Source organism: Setaria viridis, chromosome 9, assembly GCF_005286985.2.
Source record: "Setaria viridis chromosome 9, Setaria_viridis_v4.0, whole genome shotgun sequence".
Classification (NCBI taxonomy): domain Eukaryota; kingdom Viridiplantae; phylum Streptophyta; class Magnoliopsida; order Poales; family Poaceae; genus Setaria; species Setaria viridis.
The window spans coordinates 1,378,105-1,401,545 of NC_048271.2; the positions used below are offsets into that span (position 1 = coordinate 1,378,105).

Genomic DNA, 23,441 nt, shown 5'->3' on the forward strand with positions numbered 1-23,441 from the left:
TCAAAGTAAGATTACTACCTTTCACCTTTCTTTCCTTTTCATGTAGCACACAAGAGAACAATATGCTCATTAAATGGCTGATTTTATGTTTTTTAGTTTGTTTTGATTTTTATTGGTGTTAGTATGTAGGCAGTGTTGATTTGGGTACTGAAATGCACTCATAAAAGGCATAGTAAAATAAACATCACCTTTATTCTTACATATAGGTTAGTTTACTTAAGTTGTCTTTGCAGGCTCCGTTGAATGTATTGTGGTTGAGATGTCTGCCCAATACGTGATGTTACCATCGCTAGTTGAGTGGGAGTAGTTAAATGATACATCAACATGTTGTTGGTGATATTGCGCTGAATTTCAGATAACCTAAGGAATCTGTTTTTCAGGCATGTATTGGTTTATTGTTGGTGACTGGTAGTTGGTAGTTCACTGTCTTGTGCTGCTACTGTCTGTAGTTGAGCAAACTCCAACCTTGTGTGTGCCTGAGACCATTTGTGTTTTCCTCTGAAGTTGGTAACTGATCTTTGGTATCTGACGCTTTGTTGTGGCAGGTCTCTCGACAAGCAGACATCAGGTTCGTAAATGTTCCACATCTGCTGCTCCTTTTTGTAATCCATGTTCATATGACAAACTCTGGAAAATTTGTCAACGAAAAACTCCTAAAAAAAATTCTCCTCTACCTTGCATGACAGGTCCACCGGCCACTTGCTCCTACGACGTCCTCTGCTTCGGCAAGGTGCTGCTGGAGCTGGTGACCGGCAACTTCGGCATCAGCGGGTCGAACGACGGCACCTCGGAGGAATGGCTGGTGAACACTCTTAACCAGATCAACGGCGGCGGCAAGGCGAGCGTCACGAGCATCATCGACCCCTTGCTCCTCGTCGACGAGGACCACCAGGAGGAGGTGTGGGCGGCGGCGATCATCGCCAAGGCCTGCCTGAGCGCCAAGCCCTCGCGGCGGCCGTCGGCGCGGCACGTGCTCCGCTCCCTGGAGAGCCCGCTGCGGGTGGTGCGGCAGGGCTCGTCGTCCCGGTCGGACTCGGCCCGGCTGCGGAGTTCGTCTTCGAGGAGCTCGTGGCAGCCCGTGTTCTTACAGGGGAACAACCACCGGGTGCAGAGCCTGGACCGGCGGCACTCGGTGAGGTCTCACGGGAGCGGCGGGGAGGCGTCGTTCTCGTTCTCGTTCAAGAGGGCCGTGCGGCGGCGCCGGAGCCGGTGGCGGCGGCGCTCGACGAGGAAGCCGTTGTTGTGGAGCGTTACTGGTAGCGAGTAGGACGCCATTTCTTGGGTTCTTTCTTACAGGCATTCCTGATTCTTTCCTTACGTGATGTCAGTCACATCGCATCGTGTGTATAATTTGTTGTTGTTGTCTGATGCGTTGATCCGGTGTTCCAACATGACAAGAAAAGAAAAAACTGTGCATGAATTCATGTTTTCAAATATTTTGAGTGAATTTTAAACTTCTTTTTAGGATTTCTCCTCCAGAGTCCTCAGCTTCTTCTGCGTGCAGATGGCAATTAAAAACGAAAAGGTGATATGTAAATAGGCCGCCGCGGGCGCACAGATGGCTCTCCGGCCCAGCCTAGCCCAACCAAATTAAAGGCATTGATCCATCACTATATGGTACACGTGGCCCAATAGGGTAAACAAGACGAGAGGCGGAAGCAGCGGCGGCATGGCGTCGCGATTCCTCCTCAGCGCTGGCGCCCTGTCGGCGCGCGGCCACCGCCTCCTCGCCGGCCAGATCGTGGGCACGCCGCCGTTGGCTGCCGCTGCAAGCGTCGCACTCGCCGGTCAGGTCTGCTGTCCGTTCCCAACCGTCACCTCCTCGCCGGTCAGGTCTGCTGTCCGTTCCCAACCGCTTCTTTTGCATGCTTCCGCTCACCTCCTCTGCCCATTCCTGCATGACGCAATGCAGACGTTTCTGACCCCGAGCATCAGTTGTAGTTGTACCTCTAGCCCACTGGAATTTGGGCCGCACAAATGACAAGTCTAAAATTTGATCTGAGTTGCATTTGTTCTCCGCTCCACGAAAGCAGAACTAAACTGGAGTACTTGTTCTCTGTTCTCCACTGCAATTTTTACATTGTTGCGCGCCAAAGGGCCAACCGAGCAGAGCAGCATGAATCACCCAACAAAATCACGAGTCCAAAGCATCAGGTAGAGCACTACAATAGAAACCCATGCGAAATTTCATGGCCGTCAGGCGTCAGGCATTAGCTATTTAGCATGCGTTTCTTCCTCTTTTTTCCTAGAAGATTACACAATACAGAGTAAATTGTGTCCGTCTCCTGATCTATTGACACCTTGCAGAGAATTTGTGACGTGTCAGGCCTGAATGGCTGAATCAATCGTAAACACGATCTAGAGGGAGTCAGCTTATAGCTTTTTGCAAGCTGAGTGGTTGGAGACAAGGGCCTCAAACTAATTCAAAAGTGAAGTTCATGGCCTGGAAAAAGAGTCTCTTCCCTACAAAATACAAGTTCTACAAGACAAACTCGATTATTTCTGCAAATAAACTAAGAAATTATGTAAAATAAAATTTTGGTCTCCATAGATAAGAATGAATTTCACTACTATTCGTTTTGACTCGGAAACTATTTTTCTTTTTAGGAATGAAAAAGGAAAAGGAAATAGAAAAAAATAGTTTGGTCGACCAAATATGTTGGTCACACGAGCCCACTAGGCTGGACGGCCCACGAACCACGTTGTCCACATGAGCCCATCAAAGACCGAGATGGTCTCTCTCCCCCGTCGAGTGGGTTCATCGACTGCGCTTTAAGAGAAGGAAATTCGAGGGCAGAATAGGGATGGCAACTGGCGCAGAATACCCGCGTACCCGCGGGTAAAAACCTGATAGGGTAAGGATACGTGTACTATTTTGTGCTCACAAGTGCGGCTGCGGGTTGAGTTTGTGCTCGCGGGCATAAAAATATTTTACCCGTGCCCGCAAACCCGCAACCCGCCTGACATGTGGACATGCTATACATGTACATAATGGATTTCCAAGGTTCCATCCTTATTCGCTCGGCCGCTCCCACATCCCACATCCCGCCCGCCGCCACCTCCACCTCTCCGCCCCCCGCCGCCCGCTCCGCACCTCTGCCTCCCGCCGCGAGGCTGCTCCCCTCTGCCGCCCCCGTCACCGCCGGCATAGGTGTTCCCGCGGGTGACGGAAGCGGGTACAACTTTCTACCCATGACAGGTGGCGGGTGCGAGCACGCGTACAGAGTTTGCCTCGCGGGCGTGGGCCCGGAAACCCTCTGCCCGCGGGTAACTGCCCGTTGCCATCCACAGGGCAGAAGCACGAGAGGAAAAGTTCCCTTCCCCACCCACTCGTCGGAACCAACCAAACCCTAGCGGCGCGCGCGCGCACGCCTCCCACCCCACCCGCGCCGTCCTCCTCCGCCCAGATCCGGCCGATCGGTGCCATGGCGCTGCGCTACCTGGCCAGGAAGGTCGGTAGCCCCGCTCTCCGGCGGGCTTCGGTCCCCCGCGTGTTGCCGTCGGCGGACGCACCTCGGCCTCTCACCTCCGGCCCTTATCAGGTGCGCGTGCGCTCCCTCCCCGCCTTCCGCTCTGGGTCGGTCGATTATACCGGCCATCCGCTCTGGATCGGTCGATTATACCGGCCATCAAATCATCAACCCGCGCGGTTAATTGTACTAGGTCAATCGCTGCTGATCTATCCTCCTTTTCGCATGAGCGGCACCCTGTGTTTTTCTGATGCGTGCGAATTTCGCACACCGATCATTTGCCACCGTTTTGCTGCGAAGTGAAATTGACCACATCGAGAGCGCCCTGTGGTAGTTTTCAACAAGGGGACGAATTGAATCAACAGCTATTGCCTCACACATACCGTCCCCAATATGCATGGTAGCTGAAAGCTGGCTTCTTGCTCCTCCATTGGGCTCAGCTATATGCACGAGCTTGCTGATGGAAACTGGTCGGTGCTTGTCAAGCTAATAGTTTTAGAAACAAAGATCAGAGCTGGTACATTCCCTTTGATTTTCGTTGTTTCCTTCAGATAGTAACAACTATATGCTTGCCGAACTTAATTCCACTTGCAGTCTAGGAGAGTCCGTCCATCTTTGGTGCCGCAAAACTAACACAGCTAGCTCTGCAAATGTTTGCTTCCTAGGAGTTTTTGATTTGTTGCAATTAGGTAGTACAATACCCCATGGTAGCTCTGCAAAAGTTTTTCATTGTGTGACAATGCAAAAAGGAGTTTATCACTGATGATCATGTTAACTAATTGGCTTGATGGTTGGTTTACCTTGCAGTAGTGTGGTTTGAGGAGAATTAGTGCTTGGCCCAAATCCTTGCACGCTTTTTTGATGATTGCACATTCATGTTACTGTTTAAGCAAATCAATCTTTGATCAAAATAGACAGCCTACAACCAACAACTCAGTTGAATCCATAGTGGCATAGTCCCATACTCAGTGTTATGTGTGGCTGGTTGAATGAACAACACCAATTGGTTAAAAATGCAGTCATCTTACATTTTGCATATCTCTAATTGAGCAATGGTAAAACAACTTTCCTTAGTCCAATCATATCAGATTGGACAAACAAATTAAATTAAGATCTGTCCTTGCTCAAAACAGATCAGATTGAACAAATCTATCTCCTTTTTTTGGGTTTCCTTTTGGTTGTCACTCTACATGGTACATGTAGTTCATCCTTTTTTTTATAATGCATCTATAAGAAGGCAATGCTTTTACTGAGCTAATTACAAAATTTCCACACAGGGCCTTCGTCATTATGCAACACCATCCAGTGAAGCAGTGGGCTCGGAATTGGATGCACCCAAGGTGAAGCGTAATCGATCAAGTATCTCAAAGAAAAGCGGAACAGCCATGATGCTTCCACTCCATCTCCATTACGAAGATGTACTTCGTCAGGATCTGTTGCTCAAACAGAATCATGCCAATATCATGCAAGTTCCTGGATTGTATGAGATCAGATTAGTACCAAAAGCAGGTTCTGATTTGAGGGTCCCAATCGGAAAATTGGCAATGGAGATTTTGAGCGGCCAGAGATTCAAAGAGGCACAAGTTGACCCTTTTGCTAAAGCAAGAAAGTCTGCTCGAACCAATCCATTCATTGGGGCTGGCAAAGACAGTGGCAGCGTCTTTGCACGACAGAGTGTTCTCCGAGGGCATGCAATGTACAATTTCTTGGTCAGAATGTTGACAGTGATGTCAATGCTTGATTCTCGGGCCGAAATTCGGGAAAACACCATAAAGTTCTTCATGGAGACGGAGTTCTGTGAGTTCTCCCCGGAACTGGAAGACCACTTTGAGATCTTTGAGCATATCCGAGGGTTCAACGTAACTATTGTCACTTCAGCCGACACAAAAGATGAGACCTCACTACTGTGGAGTGGCTTCATGCTAAATGATGAGGGGGAAACCAAGTAAGGTAATACCGTAATAGTGCCTATCTTTCTCTACGCTGTAATATCCCTGACATTGTACTTTCTGCCCTGCTTGAACTGAACCTTCAGTTGACTGTTTGGCAGTGGCTGAAGGCAGTCGCTGATGTCAAAATGGTTCTGGAGTTTTGGTGGTTCTTGCTCAAGGAGTAGAATGCAGCATCCATCAGTTTTGTAGACTGAGTGAAGCCTGCGTGATTGTTATTTCTTATTTGTAGCGATGTATGGAGCTCATGTTTGATTACTAACATCTAGTACTATGGACTTAATAATCTAGGCTCGAAAAGTGTCTTTCGCTTATTTCTGTGGTTCCTGATGTGGCAGTTATATAGAATGCTCGTTTCTGTTTGTCAAAACCATTGCAAGAGAGGGAAATGAAACGGAGCTCATCTTTACTACATGTAGTACTGTGAACTTATTATTGGTTCAAGTTCCATTTTGCTTGTCTCTGGCTCCTGTCCTGTAACATGGAAAACCTGGTTGTTTCTCGAAAATCACTGTAATAGGGCACATTTCCTTGTCTTACAGATCTTTTTTTTTAAAAAAAACTGATGTCACATCGCATATCTTTTTGTTAATTTGTTTGATCCGCTTATGGTCCGGTGTTCCAACCTGAGAGCAGGGTTTACAAAACCGTAGTAAACCGCTCGAAACCACGGTTTTCGGCTGGACCGCTTCGATCCGGCAGCTGTTCGGCTGCACCGTAAATCGCTCGAATTCAAAAAATTCAAATTTGAAATTTTTGAATTCGGACGGTTTATTGTGTGGTTTTTACCGCTGAGTGGTTTTTACCGGTTACTGAGCGGTTTGAATTCAGACGGTTTACTGTTCGGTTTTTACCGGTTACCGAGCGATTTTTTCCGGTCACCGACCGGTTTTCAGTAAAAACTGTTCTGTTTTTACCGTTACCGAGCGGTTTTTACCGGTTACCGAGCGGTTTTTATGGTTACTGATGGTTTTTAGTAAAAACCGAAACCGTCGAGGGTCGGTTTCGGTTTGGAAGGGAATACCCTGCTGAGAGAAATTATGCATGAAGAGAATTTATAACCTTTTCTTTTTAGCTAAAGGGAGAGCTGCATAGGGGATCCCGGGGTCAACCCCTGCTAGGGAGCACGAAACAGAGCTCGGGTCTGCTCCCATGGCCAAGGAGCTAGATTTTGATAGGAATTTGGACGTTGAGCACTCTTGGAAGATGGTGGGAAAATTAGAGAGATATGGTGGGCACCGAAGCAGGAAGACGTGCAAAAGTACACTGATCCTGTTTGTTAGCCATCACAAGGTGAGAGAGGTATAAAGGAGGCATATAATTAGAGTTTGCTCATGGTTTTATACCTAGAGGGTATGTGGGTTTGTGTGGACGTTAATAATGGTAAAAAAAATCACATTCGGCCAAATTTTGGATCGGTTTGGTTTTATTTTGATCCTCACCAAAATGGGTGAATTTCACCGAAATTCCGTTATTTTGGATTGAATTGCAGAGCCTACTTTTATGCATTAAATGAAGTGCAATGGGAAAGCTACACCTTGATTGCCAGAATGGATAATTATTGCCAAAAGACTTTCCAAGTAAATGGTCGAGGTCCATAAATGTTAGATGGGGATCGTTCAGACTTGGGCAACATTAGTCCATCAGCAGTACTAGAAATCATCATGTAGTACTAGAAATCATCATGTACTAGTTACTTTAGAGTAGTTACTTTAGAGCATCAGTATGAACAATAATCTGACATGTTTGACCCGGCCGAGTGAAGAGTTGTATTTCAGCACGGGGTTTGTTAGGATTTCGACTTCTAATGGGCAAGACCTCCCCTCCTCCCTATAAATATAAAGGGCCACGGCCGATTGAGGACATCCAATCGATCAAAAACATTATCAATCTACTATTTTGATTTTTTACCTTTTCTATTTGCCCTAGCTTTTCCAATCCCCATCTAATGTTCTTCCTTCATCTCTACGACGTTTGAGGACGTTCTAGGTGGCCTGCCGACCCTAAAACAACCTAAGGTGCGCCTGCCCTGACGGGTTCCTCCTGGACGAGCGTTCGTTGGTTTTTTTCACCGAGCTTGTCGGCGAAACCGGTCTAACTAGCCACCAACACCGGTCTGACCGCCCCGCGCAAAGGAACTGCAAGGAGCTCCTCCGCGTGCCGCATGTTCGAGTGCGTTCGTGTATTGGCTCGGTGGTTATAAATGTTAATACTCTTCTGCATAAATTTGTCAAACTTAGAAGCATTTGATTTTGAAGTATCCCTTGTATTTGAGAGCGAGTGAGTAACTCTTTCTATTATTTATTTTCATTTTATCCTTATGCGTGTGAATGCATGCATACATATGTGGAGACATTGCCACCAACCGACTTTGCCAAAACGAGCTGCATCAGTGGATCATCTAAGCTACTACTCCAGAACCAACAACACCACCACTGCCTAGGTAGGGATGCGAGTAGAAGTACTGACTCTACTACCATCATAGGATTGTAATTGACTATGGTGACAAAAAAAGATAGTGATTAGAAGAAACAACGGAGATCACTATAATCCATCATGTGTGTGAGAGAGGCGTTTGAGCTAGCACGGCGAGTAACAAATTTTTTTTCCAAACCATCCATACCTATTGTTAGTTTGTTCATCCATGTTTCTAAATCTAAAATCTCATCTACTTTATCAAATATGGCCAGTTGTAGCTTACGGGACGTGCTAGATGACGAGGGAACTTCCTTTTTTACATCTTGCTCACCATAATTATCTAAGCAAGATGTAAAAAAGGAAGTTGGAAATTATGTTGGATAGCTACTTTAAATACTTGGGTGTTCCAAGACGTGCCAATGATTTTTTTTTTCATAGCCTGTTTGAAAATTTTAAAGTTTTGCAGCCTTATTCATTTATGGGAAAATCGTTCCCGCGGGTCGGCCAAACGGCCCAAACCAGGAGGGGAAATGCGGATAGGAGGAGCTCCACCTTCCACAGCACTCCCTACAATGGCCGCCGCTCTCCCGCACTCCCACCTCCGCCTCCACCTCCCGCTCCGCACCCCCAACCCCTCCCGCCGCCGCCATCGCCTCCGCCCCCCCTCCCTCGTCGCCGCTTCGCGCCTCCAGAACCCCACTATCGCGACCCACCCGGTCCTCCCGCCCCCGGCTCCGGCCCCCTCCGCCGCACTCCTCGCAGCCGAGGGGGCCTCCCTCGCGCCGCGCCGGGATCACCGCTTCCCGGGCTCCGTCTCCGCCCCAACGAGCTCCGCCGCCCCTATTGGGCTCGCGGAGGCGGGGGATGCCATCCTGCGGCGCGCCCTCGAGGTGCGCCGCGCGGTGGCCGCCGAGGCGCTCGTGGCCGCGCTCAGCGGCGGGAAGGTCGGCGGCCTGACGTACGTCAAGAACCTCACAGCGCGGATGGGGCCGTTCGTCGACCGCGTCGTCGTCGAGGCCGCCGCAATGCGGCGGGACCGGCCCGACCTCGCGCACATGTCCTTCAACGCGCGGGCGAAGGCGTACATCCAGGAGTCCGGCCTTGTCGAGCTAGTCAAGTAAAGATCCCAGCTTTGCAATCCTTCATCTGTTTCCTTTGTTTATTTCTGTTCTGTTTGCACAAGAATTGTGATAATTCGAATACCAGAGGCATTGCAAATCATAAAAATGCAAGTTTGTAGTTTATACACGTGAAATTTTCCTATTATGATTGCGATGATTACAATTACATACTTCAGGTGGTTCAAGCACAATTCTATGACATATCCCCAAATTGCCAAAGTTGTTTGTGCGTGTTCTGGCGATTTGGGGAAAGTAAGGATGATGATAAAGTGGCTGAGGTCAATTTATGTAAAAGGAGATTTTTTGGGGCGCGTCCTTGCAAACGGTGGATCTTTTCTGAACCGAAGCTTTGAAGAGTTGGAAGATATTATTGGCTATCTGGAAAGCTGTGGCGTGAGGAGAGACTGGATTGGTTATGTGGTCAGTAGATGTCCCCAGCTGCTGAATCTGTCCATGGATGAGTTGGAGACACGAGTGAGGTTTTATACAAATATGGGTATGGATGATAAGGACTTTGGCACGATGGTCTATGATTATCCAAGAGCTCTTGGATTTTTAAGCTTGGAAGAGATGAACAGTAAGGTGTTTGCTTTACGTTTAGTTTTACTTCTGTGCTATATTCGTTGCACACTGCACATTGGCAGGATTATTAGCCTCTTTTCTTTTATGCAGTTCATTTTCTGTTCCTTGTTATGGAAAAAAGTAAAGAATTGATCTTCAGAATGGTTGAAGCTCTATTTATTTCAGCTCACTAATCACTATGAAAAAAAATAGGATGAACAAAACTGAGTCGCAGTATGTGTTTCCCCTGCTAAAAAAATAGGATCAATGTGCTGACGAGTAATATGTGGTCATAGGTCTAGAGTTCCATATGAAATAATCTAGCTATCTACTTTGAAAGTGTGAAATGCTAAGGAACACATTGACTAACTTTCCTTGTACCTTTGGAAGGTTTTTGATAAACTAATTAGTTAGTTGAATATTATATTCAGTTCTTGACTTCTATTTTTCTAGTTGGTAATGAAATATCATTCTGGTTCACAGGTTCAATATCTGAAAGAGTTTGGTTTGAGCACTGAAGAACTTGGGAGGCTACTGGCTTTCAAGCCACAACTCATGGCCTGTAGCATTGAAGAAAGGTGGAAGCCTCTTGTGAAGTATCTGTATCACCTAAATGTTTCACGGGATGGCATGAAGCGAATGCTGTTGGTCCAACCTACAATATTCTGTCTTGATTTGGAGACAGTGATAGCACCAAAGGTAACTTCTTAGTTGCTTTGAAATATATTTGCATCTTTTTAGCTGTTACACACTTCTTTTCTAATTTTGGTGTTCACGAAAAAATGTTATAATTTGTTAAGCTGCTCCATAAAAATAGTTTGATTTTTCAGACTTGGTCTTCAAAGCTCCAATAGGACTAAGTATTTACTTATTTCTGCAAAGTGTGCAACTGGGATTTAGAGCTCAGAATGTTCTGAAGTCAATTAATATGACTCATCTACCTCTATGCAAAATTCTGTTTCAGGTACAATTTCTACTAGATATTGGTGTACGGAGTGATGCAATTGGCAATGTGCTTGTGAAGTTCCCTCCTGTGTTAACTTATAGCCTATACAAGAAAATACGCCCAGTGGTGCGTTCTTATATCTTGTTATTATTCTTTTCAGTTTTGATAATATTGATTCATTTTGTTTGGATTTTATTACACCAGCTTTTACTATACTTGGTTTCAATAGGAAATTAGTGTACAAATTGTAGGAATTTTATTTCACTGACAGTTGGGACAGTACAGATAGAACCATAGTAAGTACTGAGTGTACAGTGAGTCAAATCTCAGAAAGCTTCATTCTATCTATAGCATTAACTTCATTTTTTTTCCCATATAATTGGGACCTTTGAATAACCCAACTATTTGACTATTCAGTGTGCAGTTACTTAAATAATTCTCCGTATTGGTTCATCATGATGAGCTAACACATAAGCAGTCAATTTGTGCATATACTAATTGGTCAGAGTCCTTAGAGTGATCTGTTCCTTCTGTTTGTTTCCCCTTTCTTTTCTCCTTTTCTTCTCCTCTGTACAGAACTTTTGTTTTTCATATTTAATAATATTATATCCAGTAGGGGGCCTGCCCCTCCTGTTCTTTAAAAAAGAACTTTGTGCAACATTATTTCAGTCAATCTATTACATATAAAAGATTTGAACCTAATATGCATCTTTCAGCGATGGTGCAATGCTTGAAATTGAACATCTCAAGTTAACATCAGTAAATTTGGTAACTGTCCTAGTGCCTTGTTTGAAAACACGTGTTATGGTGGAACAAGGGACATAATTTTTTCAAAGTAGAGTGTTTGTTTCCAGATTTTTTACTTTTACATATTCCTTCTGCTACTAAATCTCTCTTACACGTGTGCAAACCGTAGGTTATTTTTCTGTTGACGAAAGGTGGAGTAAAACAGGATGACATTGGAAAGGTTATTGCTCTGGATCCACAGCTCTTGGGCTGTAGTATTGCACACAAGCTAGAAGTTAGTGTCAAGTATTTCCGGTCATTGGGGATCTACCACTTTGTGCTCGGTCAGATGGTTGCCGACTTCCCAGCACTTCTTAGATACAACGTGGATATCCTAAGACCAAAATACCAGTACTTGAGGCGTGTAATGGTGCGGCCACTGAAAGATCTCATCGAGTTTCCACGGTGAGTTGGAGTTCATGTTTTCTTCTAAAACAAAGATATTGATAGCCTAATTGATGCCTGTCCTTGTGAGTTGTAATTGATGCCTGTCCTTGTTGTGAGTTGTGACCCTCACCCCTTGTGCCTCTTTGCTGGATGGTTGTCAGGTTCTTCAGTTACTCCCTGGAGGACAGGATAGAGCCTCGGCACCAAACACTGGTGGCCAACAGGATCAACATGAAGCTGCGGTACATGTTGACTGGATCTGATGAAGAATTTGCAGAGAGGGTGCGGGAGGCCGTCGAGAGGAGAGCGAGATTCGAAGCTGGAAAAGGTGTTGCAGAGACAATTCCAGATGCTCGAGAGACATCTGAGGAGGAAGAAACTACAGAAGCAGCAGCATGCTGAAACAGCGTGGAGGTAAATTAGATAGGTGTAGTACTTCTGAAAAAAAAAGAAAAGAAAAGAAAGAAAACAATCATAGCTTGCCTCCTTGCCTTGTACATGTTCTGAAGGAAAAAAAAAGGTATTTTAGATTTTTTTTGAACTGTAACCCAGAATGTATTGCTCGGCTGGCTGCTTGGGGCTGGCTGCAGCAGCAACAGCCGCAGCCAGCAGCGAGCGCCGAGCAGCAGCAGCAGCCAGCAGCGAGCGCCGAGCAGCAGCAGCAGCCAGCGCCGAGCAGGCCAAGTTAACAAAGATAAAAGAGTAAAATATACGGCAATTTGAACTTGTTACGGGGTGTCATCAAACTCTCAAAACTCAAAATGCATTTTCAAGTGTACGAACTTGATGATATCCGAGTCCCTAAACAAGTCCCTCAACTTATCTAGGGTGTCATCTGAGTCAACTTATCTAGGGTATCATCCGATTATCTAGGGTGTCATCCGAGTCAACTTATCTAGGGTGTCATCCGTGACCTTCAACTCTTAAAAGTGACTTATTTAGGATGTTATCTGAGTCCTTCAACTCTTAAAGTGCATTTTAAGATCCATTATCAAGCGTCAAACAACACATGCGTGATCACTAGCATTGTCATCAGCAATAACACATGCGTGATCACTAGCATTGCCATCAGCAATAACACATGCGTGATCACTAGCATTGCCATCAGCGGCAGATTTCAAAATACAAATCACTAGCATTGCCATCAGCGGCAGATTTGAAAATGTATTTTGAGAGTTTAGGAATCCGGATGAAACTCGAGGACAAGTTTGGAGGCTAAATATGCACTTTGAGAGTTTAAGCACCTTGAGACAAGTTTGCGGATATGAAAATGCATTCTGAGAGTTCAGTGACCCGGATAAACACCATCGTTGGTGTATTTTAACTCAAGATAAAATTAGACATTCTCTCAGTAATCAAAAGTAAAATCATACACGTATAATATTCATGAATACATACATGTGCATACATATAGAATTACAAAACTAACATATGTATGGAAAACTTTACACAAGAATAGGGATAAAATGAAGCCATCACAAGGAAAACACCAACTGACAACAGAACACAGACATCTGTTTGAAAAACTGCAGAGTGCGACGTATGCGGCATACGTGGCTTTCTTAATTAGGCCTTGGGAGGTGGCGCCAGGAAGGGGGTTGTTGGCATGCCGGGGATGGACACGGACGGCATCGGCGGCAGCGTCACCTTCGGCATGCCAGGGATCGGCGGCAGGGTGACCTTGGGCACGGCAGGCACGACGGCGGCGGGAAGCGGCGGGAGCGCGGCGCCCGGCACGGCTGGCATCGCGGGCACCGCTGGCACGGTCACCGCCGGCATCGGCGGCAAGGTCACCGCGGGCACCGCTGGCATAGGAGGCACGGTGACCGCGGGCACGGCAGGGATCTGCGGCACGGTGGGAACTGCCGGCACCGTCGGCTTCGGCACTGCCGGAATGGCCGGGATGGCGGCCGGTGCCGCGGCAGGCGCCGTGTCGTCGGCAAGCCGGCGAGCCGCGTGGCAAGTGCTGGTTCCTAGGACTAGCACGAGTGCCACGACGAGCGCCATCGGGGAGAAGCTCGAGGTGGAAGCCATTGTTGGGCTACCGAGCTCGGCTGCTAGGCTCTCGACTCTCGAGTAGTACCTGAGAACACTTGCAGTTTGCAGCTAGTTTGATTGTGTTGTGAATGTGATGCAGAGACGCGAGAGATGGTCGCCAATTTATAGCTCAGGATCGGACAATGGTCATCGGTTTTCAGCCATCCCCTGACATTGGTTGTTGACCTAGCTTCCGAACCATCTCAAGACGCTTCGGTCTGCGATGACGTTGGGTCCATGGTTCTTCCACGGTTAGCTCACCATCTTACTGAACCTGGATTCTTTTGCATGCTTCCGCTCACCTCCTCTGCCCATTCCTGCATGACGCAATGCAGACGTTTCTGACCCTGAGCATCAGTTGTACATGTAGCCAACTGGAATTTGGGCCGCACAAATGACAAGTCTAAAATTTGATCTGAGATGCATTTGTTCTCCGCTCCACGAAAGCAGAACTAAACTGGAGTACTTGTTCTCTGTTCTCCACTGCAATTTTTACATGGTTGCGCGCCAAAGGGCCAACCGAGCGGAGCAGCATGAATCACCCAACAAAATCACGAGTCCAAAGCATCAGGTAGAGCACTACAATACAAACCCATGCGAAATTTCATGGCCGTCAGGCGTCAGGCATTAGCAATTTAGCATGCGTTTCTTCCTCTTTTTTCCTAGAAGATTACACAATACAGAGTAAATTGTGTTCGTCTCCTGATCTATTGACACCTTGCAGAGAATTTGTGACGTGTCAGGCCTGAATGGCTGAATCAATCGTAAACACGATCTAGAGGGAGTCAGCTTATAGCTTTTTGCAAGCTGAGTGGTTGGAGACAAGGGCCTCCAACTAATTCAAAAGTGAAGTTCATGGCCTGGAAAAAGAGTCGCTTCCCTACAAAATACAAGTTCTACCATAAAATGGGTCGTGCATTGCATACAATTTTAATCTGATGCCCAGGAACCCAGGTACCAGGACGACATCACACACTGGAAAGCACTCATGATTTCATAGGTCACAATCTAAAGTTAAGATAGTTGACATGCATGATATTTAAGATTGCGGCAGGAACCAGGATAATAAGACCCTAGGAATGTGGAAAGAAAATAGGTGTCAAGACAATGTTCAGAGCATTGTTCGTTTTGATTGATCGAAACTTACCTCAGCTGGTTTGTCACATTCATAGTTAGTTTCAGATATCAAGTCAAGCACGAAATTTAACGGACAATTGGCACCACATAATAAATACTGAAAGCCATTCGAATTACTGCTATGAGTCCGTACGAGTTGCAATTCCAAATCAGACAAGATGGAAGCGGATCGCAGGGGGGCTCACTGGACTGGTACTGCAAGAGGCGGCGCTGGATGGCGCAGAATGTGTTTGGTTGGGCTGTAGCTTTTGGAAAAACTGTTGTGAGTAGCTTTTGGAAAAACTGTTGTGAGCTGTGGGCTGTGGAAAATCAGCTGTGGGAAAAGCAGAAGACTATTTGGTTAGAGCAGCTGTGAAAACTATAGGCTGTGTAAGAAATATCTGTAATGCCCCTAAATGTCTGTGGGTGTGTTTACATGCAAATTGTTCGTAACAAAATAATGTGTTCACTAATTCGCATGTAAATGACTATTTTAGATAGAAAAAAATAAATTTTATATGTTCGTCATCCATCAAAGTGATTGGTCCACATAAATAGAACAATATCCATCAAAAGGTGCCATCCTTCAATATTATTGTCCTTCTCTCACACTAACCAAAGTATCAGCTATCCTAGTATGAAAGGTAAGGGGATTGGACAGTGTTTGCCGCTGGCCATTGTTTGTTGCCGGCCATTGTTTACCACAGCCGTTGTCCTTTGATTAACGATGAGTCATCCTTGATCCCTATTGAAACAGGTTCTACAGTCATCCTCTTCGGATGAGGAGGACGAATTCTTTGTTTCCGCTGTGCATATCGTTCATAGTCATTGTCAAAGTGACAGTGCACCAAAATATGGTGGTTCTGTGGTTAGGCATAAAGTAATTGATCGTAAGCGAGAAGGATGAACCAACATATGGCCCAACTTTTTTCAGGTGGAGGTTCGTATTTAGTCAAATACATTTTATATATCTCTACCGCAAAGCATAATATTAATTTCAAAATCTTATTGTATGAGTAGGTTTAGAATGCATCGACATCTATACTTGCGCATAATGCATGCCGTTGAAGACCATGATGACTACTTTGTCCAGAAGAGAAATGCAACTGGAAAATTTGGATTAAGTTGCTTGCAGAAGGTCACTGTAGCATTCCGTATGCTTGCTTATGGAATACCCGCGGATGCTACAGATGAAAAAATTCGTATTGCAGAAAGTACTGCCATAGAGAATCTAAAACGGTTTGTGAGAGTTGTAGATGTTTTTGAAGATGAGTAACCTAATGACAATGACAAAGCTCGGTTACTTGCACTTGGGGAGGAAAGAGGGTTTCCCAGCATGCTAGGTTCCATAGATTGCATGCATTGGAAGTGGAAGAATTGCCCTTCAGCATGGCAAGGTATGTACTCCGGCTACGTGCATGAGCCTACAATTATTTTAGAAGCTGTTGCTTCCCTTGATCTATGGATTTGGCACGTTTTTTTTTACCTGGGTCTCATAATGATATCAACGTTCTGCATCGATCTCCACGTGCAAAACTAGCTGACGGCCAAGCTCCCAAAATAGGTTATAGCATAAATGATCATGATTATACAATGGGATATTATCTTGCTGATGGCGTATGCCCATCCTTAGCCACATTTGTGAAGACATATCAGAACCACATGGCAATAGGAGAAAATATTTTGCCATAGCACAAGAATAAGTAAGAAAGGATGTGGAATGGGCCTTTGGAGTGCTGCAAGCTCGTTTCGCCATTGTTAGAGGTCCTCCTCATTTTTGGGATGACATCACGCTGGGATACATCATGAAAACTTGTGTCATCATGGATAACAAGATTATTGAAGAAGAGGGAGAAGTGGATATTGAAGAACGTTTTGAATCTGGTGGTGAGAATGTTAAACCTTCCCACGACCCTACACCTGATCTTGAGGATTTTATTAAGGCGCAAAAAAATAAGGGACAACGAAACTCACTATCAACTACGAGAAGACCTGGTGGAGCACCTGTGGCGATATTTTCCTGATAAATATTAGGTCGTTGTTAGTGTCATGTTTCTGAATTCCTACATTCTTGAAGGCTACAACTATTTTTATATTGGCTACCGTACCGAGAGCTCCAGTTTACTTTTTTTTCAGATTTGATACAATGCTGAGAGTTCCAATTTATTTTTTCAGATTTGCTAAAGTACAAAGATCTCCAATTTATTTATTAGCTGAAACTCAATGCATCCAGTAGAACACTTATTTTCAGAGCTTTAACAGTACTCAAACATGATCTTTCATGAAACATTTAAGAGTGCAACAAGTCTGTAAAGAAATGATTGATATGACAAAACAAATGTCAATGCAAATGTTCAAACTACGAATAATAATTCAACAAAAGAGTTCATGCATTTTTTAACTAGATCAAGCCAAGCTGATTCCACGGCGAGCCATTATCTTAGAGTGAAGAGTCTTGTAGTACAGTTGTTGGTCTCCGAGCATACCACTAATGTTGATTGTCATAATTCGCTCTTCTTCTAACATCCTTTTGACATTCAACTCCTTTTCTTTAATCTCAAGAGTTTTTGCCTCATTTGCAAGCCTCACTTGGTCATTCTGAATCCTCACTTGATCATTAGCAACCCTATCTCTCTTCTTTCTTGAGTTCCTTCTCTGCATCGGCTTCCTTCTTCTTTTCCCACAAATGATCCAAAGCCTCTATGCACAACGGTGCACAAGTGAACTTTGGCTACGCTCGGAGGGGCTTTCCTCGTTTGAATGAAAGAAATCAGATACTCGCTTCCAAAATGCACTGCGAATTTGATTCGCACAACACACCGGATCAATACTGACATTTAACCATGATGATACTAGTAGTTTATCTTCCTCCTCACTAAATTTTTTTATCTCCTCTGGTTTGGCCTTATGGTGGCAGTGGCAATATTATTGCCCATGCTGGGTGCTTGCTGCACTGCAGGAGGGCTACTGAAACTAGACAAAGCCATAGGACTGTTGTCCTCAGTCTCATTCATCATGTTTGTGTAATAACCTTCTCCTTCCATTTTAATGAAATACGTGCCAAGGCACGGTCGCGAAAAAAAACCTTCTCCTTCCATTGTTAGCACCACCTACAAGAAATTCATATTCGTGTTCAGAATTTCAGAATAACAATCGAGAGAATGATCTCATGACAGATTATAAAAGGAATTCCAGCACACACTCCAAATTTACTGACTCCATTTGCTAGTCGTATCAATGCAAGTAGCAGCTGTAGTGTTATTGTACTCTGTAGTCATGGAATACATACACCTTCAGGAAAATTAACTTGAACTTGTGAACCAAAAGAAGTCCATTGTCGATAAAAAAAAAGTATGCAAGGATACGCAAGATGCATCTGCAGGTACCTACAAATATTTGACATCTAATTGGAGACTAAGATGTGTGCCATTCTCCCATGTATGAACCAACTGCAAGAGGAGATGGCATTGCTCCTTTGGCAAAGTACCTCAGTCAGTTCAGAACCCATACTAGGGATGCAAATGATGCATTTCTAGATGGCTTAAATTCTACATCTAAGGAACAAAGAAAACATGTAGGTGAATACTATCAACTGCGGTGCACCCAATCTTTGACCTAGAATCAAAAGAATTGCTTTGCTTACAGGAAAACAAAGTGGAGCGTCCATAGTCCATGAACAGTGACAAACTAATTTGATACGTGATATATAGTTGACTCTCCCTATCATACACACGCTCAAACAGATTGCTTGACCAACAAGTATATATTTTTTTGAAACGAGCTAGCAGGAGGGCTGCTGCTATATTAAAATAGAGGAAAACCCGACCGGCAAAAACAAAGGAAAGTTCTGTACACTCTTAGTCAAACTAAAATGGCAAAAATAGACGCCGCGGGAGGCAATTAAGGCTGCCGGGCAGCATAAATGAAAAACTCTAAATGTTTAGCTCCTGCCGCAATCCATATAGTCGCTTGATCTTTGATCTTGGCAATTATGTGACTGAGTGGTTGCTCCTGATGTTGAAAGATCTATGCATTTCACTCCGTCCAAATCTCCCACAGTATAAGGATAATTAGGCTTCGCAACCCTTTCCTACCGACCACCTGACCACCCGCTAATGCTGTCCACCAATTGTGGAGCGAGTCATGTAGATCCCAATGACTCGGGTCAATGTTTGCACACCGTGTCCAAGCACTCATCTCTGTCCAAATTCTCCTTGCAAAGTTACAACCGGTAAAGAGGTGAAGTCCTGTCTCTTGTGTTGCATTACAGAGAGCACAATGTGGATTACTTGGCCATCCCCGTCGCACCAGTCAATCCACTGTCCAGACTCTGTCCTGGATGGCCAGCTAGCTGAAGTGTCCGGCGCCCAAGCTTTCCAAATGATGGCCTCTAAATTAGTCGCCGTGGATCCAAAAAATTGCGCTCGGTAGGCCGATTGTGAACTGTATTGTCCGTCCGTCGTGAGCTTCCATACAATGGTGTCCGGAACTTCCGGTCTGAGCTGCACCCGGCTTACCTCAACTCATAGGCGGTGGTACTCAATAAAGTGGTTCACTGAGAAACCGTGATGTAGAAGATTTAAGTCCCGAATGCAAGCATCATTAGTCACAGCATCGTGTAATGATCCGTTCTTTCTTCGGGAGATGTTAAACAGGTTTGGCGCCATATCCCTCGGCCTTTGGCCATTGATCCAACCACTGTCCCGAAAGGATGTTTTCTTACCGTCTCCAAGTGTAATTGTGGTGGCCGCCGCAAATAGCTTGCGGTCAGCTTGCGAGTAAGGAATATCGCCTCCCTCCCAATGCGGACCCTCATTCATCCATTCCTGCCATAGCCAGCGCAGACGGAGTGCTCTGGAGAATTTTTCAAGATGTAATACTCCCAGGCCACCCCCTTTCCTAGGCCTGGCCGATCGGACCCAGTTAACCTTGCACTTCCTGCCTGTGATATTGTCATTTCTGGCCCATAAGAACTGTTTCTTCTTAGTGTCAATGAGATTTATAATTTCTTTAGGTGCTTTTAGGGCTGTAAGGAAATAGACGGGCTGGGAGGTCAAGACCGATTTGACAAGCGTTAGCTATCCAGCTGATGTCATATTCCTTCCGCTCCAACTACTAAGTTTGCCTATGGCATTGTCCACGAGAGATTGGAAGTCCACCGTTTTTAGGCGGGTTGTAGACAACATTAGACCCAGATACTTGACCAGAAAATTTCCATGCTTTGCCGGAAGATTTCGTAGAACTTCACTCAGTTGTATTCCTTGGCAGCAGATAGGGATGGCAGTTGACTTGTGAAAGTTTGCTTTCAGCCCTGTTGTCTCTCCAAACATAGTCAAGATGTTGACCAACGCGTCAATCTCCTCTACTCTTGGTGCAATGAACATCGCTGCATCGTCGGCATACATATATTGTATCACATAACTATGCAGAGATTGCTTTACAAGATTAATGTACGACCTCAATTAGCAAGAGACTGATACAAATTTATTCAGAAAATTGAAGGGCCGTGGGCAGAGATGTTGACCTACCTTGTTCCTCGGCTGCAAGATCAGCGACAACAACTGGATAGCAGGCCGGCTATCGGAGATGGCAATCAGCACGGCCATGAATGCAGTCTGTGGTGATTGGAGATCACGCCGATGCCGAACAGATGCAGAGCCACAGCGAGGGCGACTTCGATTGGGCGGTACAAGCAGCGCATGGTGGACGGCGGTAGCGAGGGGATATGTACGTGGGACGCAAGGCAGGTGGGAAAAATGGCGGCAGCCAGGGGATATGTGCGGACGGACGCAAGGCAGGCAGAAAAAAAAATGGCGGCATCGTGGGGTAGTGCGTGGGAACGCCGGATTGGGAGTGCGGAGAAACGCTCTTTGTTTTGCTCGATTTACGGCAGGTTTGGGGAAGCGTGAGTAATTGGAAACCTCTTTGGGCTTTTGTTGGAGGGTGTTTTCTCTCATTTATTCCTAAAATTTAGTTTTGGGATTGGTCCAGAAATGTTGCATTAACCTCACAATATTATGAACGATTAAATAAGAGCCTACCTTCCTTTGAAAAAAATATAGCTTACAGTAGCTATTTAGTTATTTGACTTCCAATGTGTTGAGATCCGCGCGACAATTCTCGTCCATAGGATGCACCTCCTCAACCCTAGTCTCCACCACCACTGTGCTGCCCCTTTGCTGCCGCCGCCGCCGCCCGTGGCCCTCGCGCCCGGCCGTTTCCAGCCGCACCGCCTCCCGCGGCCCCGCACGCCTGCGCCCGCTAGCAATTCACTGCCAGCACAAATGGTCATCTTTGCTGGTAGACGTCTACCCGCAAGCGCAATCATGATTTGAGCTGGCAGGTGCTTAGGAAGCCCGCCAGCAAAAATATTTTTAGGAAATAAAAAAAGCTGGCCGTAGAGGCCGCACCGCCGCATGCGCCACCGCTCGGCGTTATTGCTTGCGTTGCTTCACGCCGCCACCCATGTCGGCCACTCCATCTGCCGTTCACCTGTAGGCTGCCCCGGGGGCGAATGCGTTGTCCACGACTGCCCTACCGGCCGAATGTGCCTCCGGCGATGGCCGCCCCGCAGGGCCCTGCCCCTGTAGGCGCTGGCTGCCACCAGCTGCCCCACAGGGCCCTGTCACTGTTGGCCGCTCGCATCAACCCCGTCCACGGCTGCCCCGCCGGGTGCTGCACCCGCCAGCCGAACGCGCTGCCGACAACGGCCACCTCGTAAGCCCTGCCCCCGACAGCGCCGGCCGCCACCAACTGCCCCATCGCCTGCATCAGCTCGGCGAAGGACCTGCCCCCGCCGGCGCGCTTCGCTAGCATCGACGCCCGCACCGCAGCGGCTCCTCCGTCGGCAAGCCGCGCGGCCTACATCTGCCCTAAGCTGGACCTGCCCTAGCGCTCGCGAGCCTGTCGCCTGGCCTCACCGGTCGCTATGGTCGCTATGGCCCCAGCTCCCGCAGGCCGGCCGCTCGGCTGTCGCTTCCGCTGGCCGTGCCGATCGCAGTGGCCCCAGCTCCCGCGGGCCGGCCGCTCGGTCATGGCTCTCGCCATCCGCCGCCCTCGCTGCTGCAGCTCCTGGAGATAAGCGAGAGATGTGAGGACAGAATAGCTGGCGAAAGAGATCAAGTGATAGGAGGCAGAGAAGACTTGTTAGAGTTGTGGTTACATTCTCGTGAGCACGCGATCGATGTGCTTATGCGCAATACCAACTTGTACGACAAACACGAGTGTGTGAAGGAAAAGCTAGGAACAAAATTAACAGCTACGCACAAAGATAAGAAGTGCATGAAAAGTTGGGACAGCCAGGTTTGCGCATCATATCTGGCGTTGAAATTAATTAACTTGAAACCGGCCTTGAAAGTGGTAGCATTCGAGATGCATCGAACGCGCAGCTTTCATTCGTCGCACCCCGCCCTGTCGGAGGGTTGCGCCGCGCAGATAGTGGGGAATCGTCTACAACTTGTTTATTACATACTAGCTAGCTAATGGATTCTTATTGGATTCTAACCATAGTTACAGCCCAATTAGCAGGCCTAAACTTGCGCGGAATCCCGAATGAATGGTGGCGGAAGAAACACGAGTCCCGCACAAACTCAAAAAAAAACATCGAGAGAACTTTTATTAGAATGAAATCATGCGTGGGCCATCATATATATATATCTCTGTCCGTGAGTTCTTCAAAACCTTTTATTAGAGAATGAAATTTGCATGACCTAAATTACCCACTAGCAGATCAGCCAGGGTGAGGGTAGCACTGCGCCACAAAATGTTTATGGTGGCGGTCAAAACCCATCTCTGCTGTCGGGTCTGGCACCCGCCAGCAATTCACTGCTAGCACAAATAGTCATATTTGCTGGTGGACGTCTACCCGCAAGCGCAATCATGATTTGGGCTGGCGAGTGCTTAGGAAGCCCGCCAGCAAAGATATTTTTAAGAAAAAAAACTGGCCGTAGAGGCCGCGCCGCCGTGTGCACCGCTGCCCGGTGCTGTTGCTTGCGTCGCTTCGCGCCGCCACCCATGTCAGCCACTCCATCCGCCATCTACCTGCAGGCCGCCCTGGGGGCGAACGTGTTGTCCACGGCTGCCCCGCCGACCGAAGGCGCCTCCGGCGATGGCCGCCCCGCAGGGCCCTGCCCTGCAGGCGCTGGCCGCCACGAGCTGCCCCGAAGGGCCTTGTCACCGCCGGCCGCTCGTGTCAGCCCCATCCAAGGCTTCCCCGCCGGGTCCTGCACCCACCAGCCTAACGCACCGCCGGCAACGGCCGCTCCGCAAGCCCTGCCCCCGACAGCGCCGGCCACCAACAGCTGCCCCGTTGCCTACATCAGCTCCGTGAAGGACCTGCCTCCGCTGTCACGCTTCGCTAGCATCAACACCCGCGCCGCCGCGGCTCCTCCGTCGGCAGGCCGCGCGGCCTACATCTACCCCGCGTTGGACCTGCCCTAGCACTTGCGAGGTCGCCGCCCTGCCGCGCCGATAGCCGTGGCCCCAGCTCCCTAGGCCGGCCACTCGGTCGTGGCTTCCGCTGGCTGCGCCAGTCGTTGTGGCCCCAGCTCCTGCGGGCTGGCCGCTCAGTCATGGCTCCCGCCGTCTGCTGCCCTCATTGCTGCAGCTCCTAGAAATTAGAGAGAGAGAGATGCGAGGACGGAAGAGCATG

General features: G+C 47.1%; 3 protein-coding genes and 1 pseudogene across 3 annotated transcripts; 3 read left to right on the top strand and 1 right to left on the bottom strand.

The window, feature by feature from the left end:
• The first annotated feature begins 3,311 nt into the window (after positions 1-3,311).
• LOC117840559 (large ribosomal subunit protein uL5m) lies at positions 3,312-5,880 on the top strand. The gene is made up of 3 exons (XM_034721076.2): positions 3,312-3,542; positions 4,748-5,420; positions 5,521-5,880. The coding sequence occupies exons 1-2, from the start codon at positions 3,426-3,428 to the stop codon at positions 5,417-5,419; spliced, it is 789 nt and encodes a 262-aa protein (XP_034576967.1). The 5' UTR covers positions 3,312-3,425; the 3' UTR covers position 5,420; positions 5,521-5,880.
• Positions 5,881-8,352: 2,472 nt separating this feature from the next.
• LOC117840000 (transcription termination factor MTERF2, chloroplastic) lies at positions 8,353-12,172 on the top strand. Its single transcript, XM_034720454.2, has 6 exons — positions 8,353-8,954; positions 9,135-9,540; positions 10,003-10,218; positions 10,484-10,591; positions 11,382-11,656; positions 11,800-12,172. Exons 1-6 carry the CDS (start codon positions 8,368-8,370, stop codon positions 12,038-12,040), a joined length of 1,833 nt encoding a protein of 610 aa, XP_034576345.1. The 5' UTR covers positions 8,353-8,367; the 3' UTR covers positions 12,041-12,172.
• An 818-nt stretch (positions 12,173-12,990) lies between these two features.
• LOC117840001 (uncharacterized) lies at positions 12,991-13,782 on the bottom strand. Its single transcript, XM_034720455.2, has one exon. The coding sequence runs from the start codon at positions 13,670-13,672 to the stop codon at positions 13,205-13,207; it is 468 nt and encodes a 155-aa protein (XP_034576346.1). The 5' UTR covers positions 13,673-13,782; the 3' UTR covers positions 12,991-13,204.
• A 1,736-nt stretch (positions 13,783-15,518) lies between these two features.
• On the top strand, positions 15,519-16,825 carry LOC140221268 (uncharacterized; annotated as a pseudogene).
• The last annotated feature ends 6,616 nt before the right edge of the window (positions 16,826-23,441 follow it).

What these genes read in the sequence shown, in the direction of transcription:
- LOC117840559 (XM_034721076.2), top strand. Translation starts at nt 3,426, where the DNA reads ATGGCGCTGCGCTACCTGGCCAGGAAGGTCGGTAGCCCCGCTCTCCGG. An exon ending in TCACCTCCGGCCCTTATCAG is followed by an intron (nt 3,543 to 4,747) that starts GTGCGCGTGCGC and finishes ATTTCCACACAG; the next exon opens with GGCCTTCGTCATTATGCAAC.
- LOC117840000 (XM_034720454.2), top strand. Translation starts at nt 8,368, where the DNA reads ATGCGGATAGGAGGAGCTCCACCTTCCACAGCACTCCCTACAATGGCC. An exon ending in AGACAGTGATAGCACCAAAG is followed by an intron (nt 10,219 to 10,483) that starts GTAACTTCTTAG and finishes ATTCTGTTTCAG; the next exon opens with GTACAATTTCTACTAGATAT. An exon ending in ACAAGAAAATACGCCCAGTG is followed by an intron (nt 10,592 to 11,381) that starts GTGCGTTCTTAT and finishes TGCAAACCGTAG; the next exon opens with GTTATTTTTCTGTTGACGAA.
- LOC117840001 (XM_034720455.2), bottom strand. Translation starts at nt 13,672, where the DNA reads ATGGCTTCCACCTCGAGCTTCTCCCCGATGGCGCTCGTCGTGGCACTC.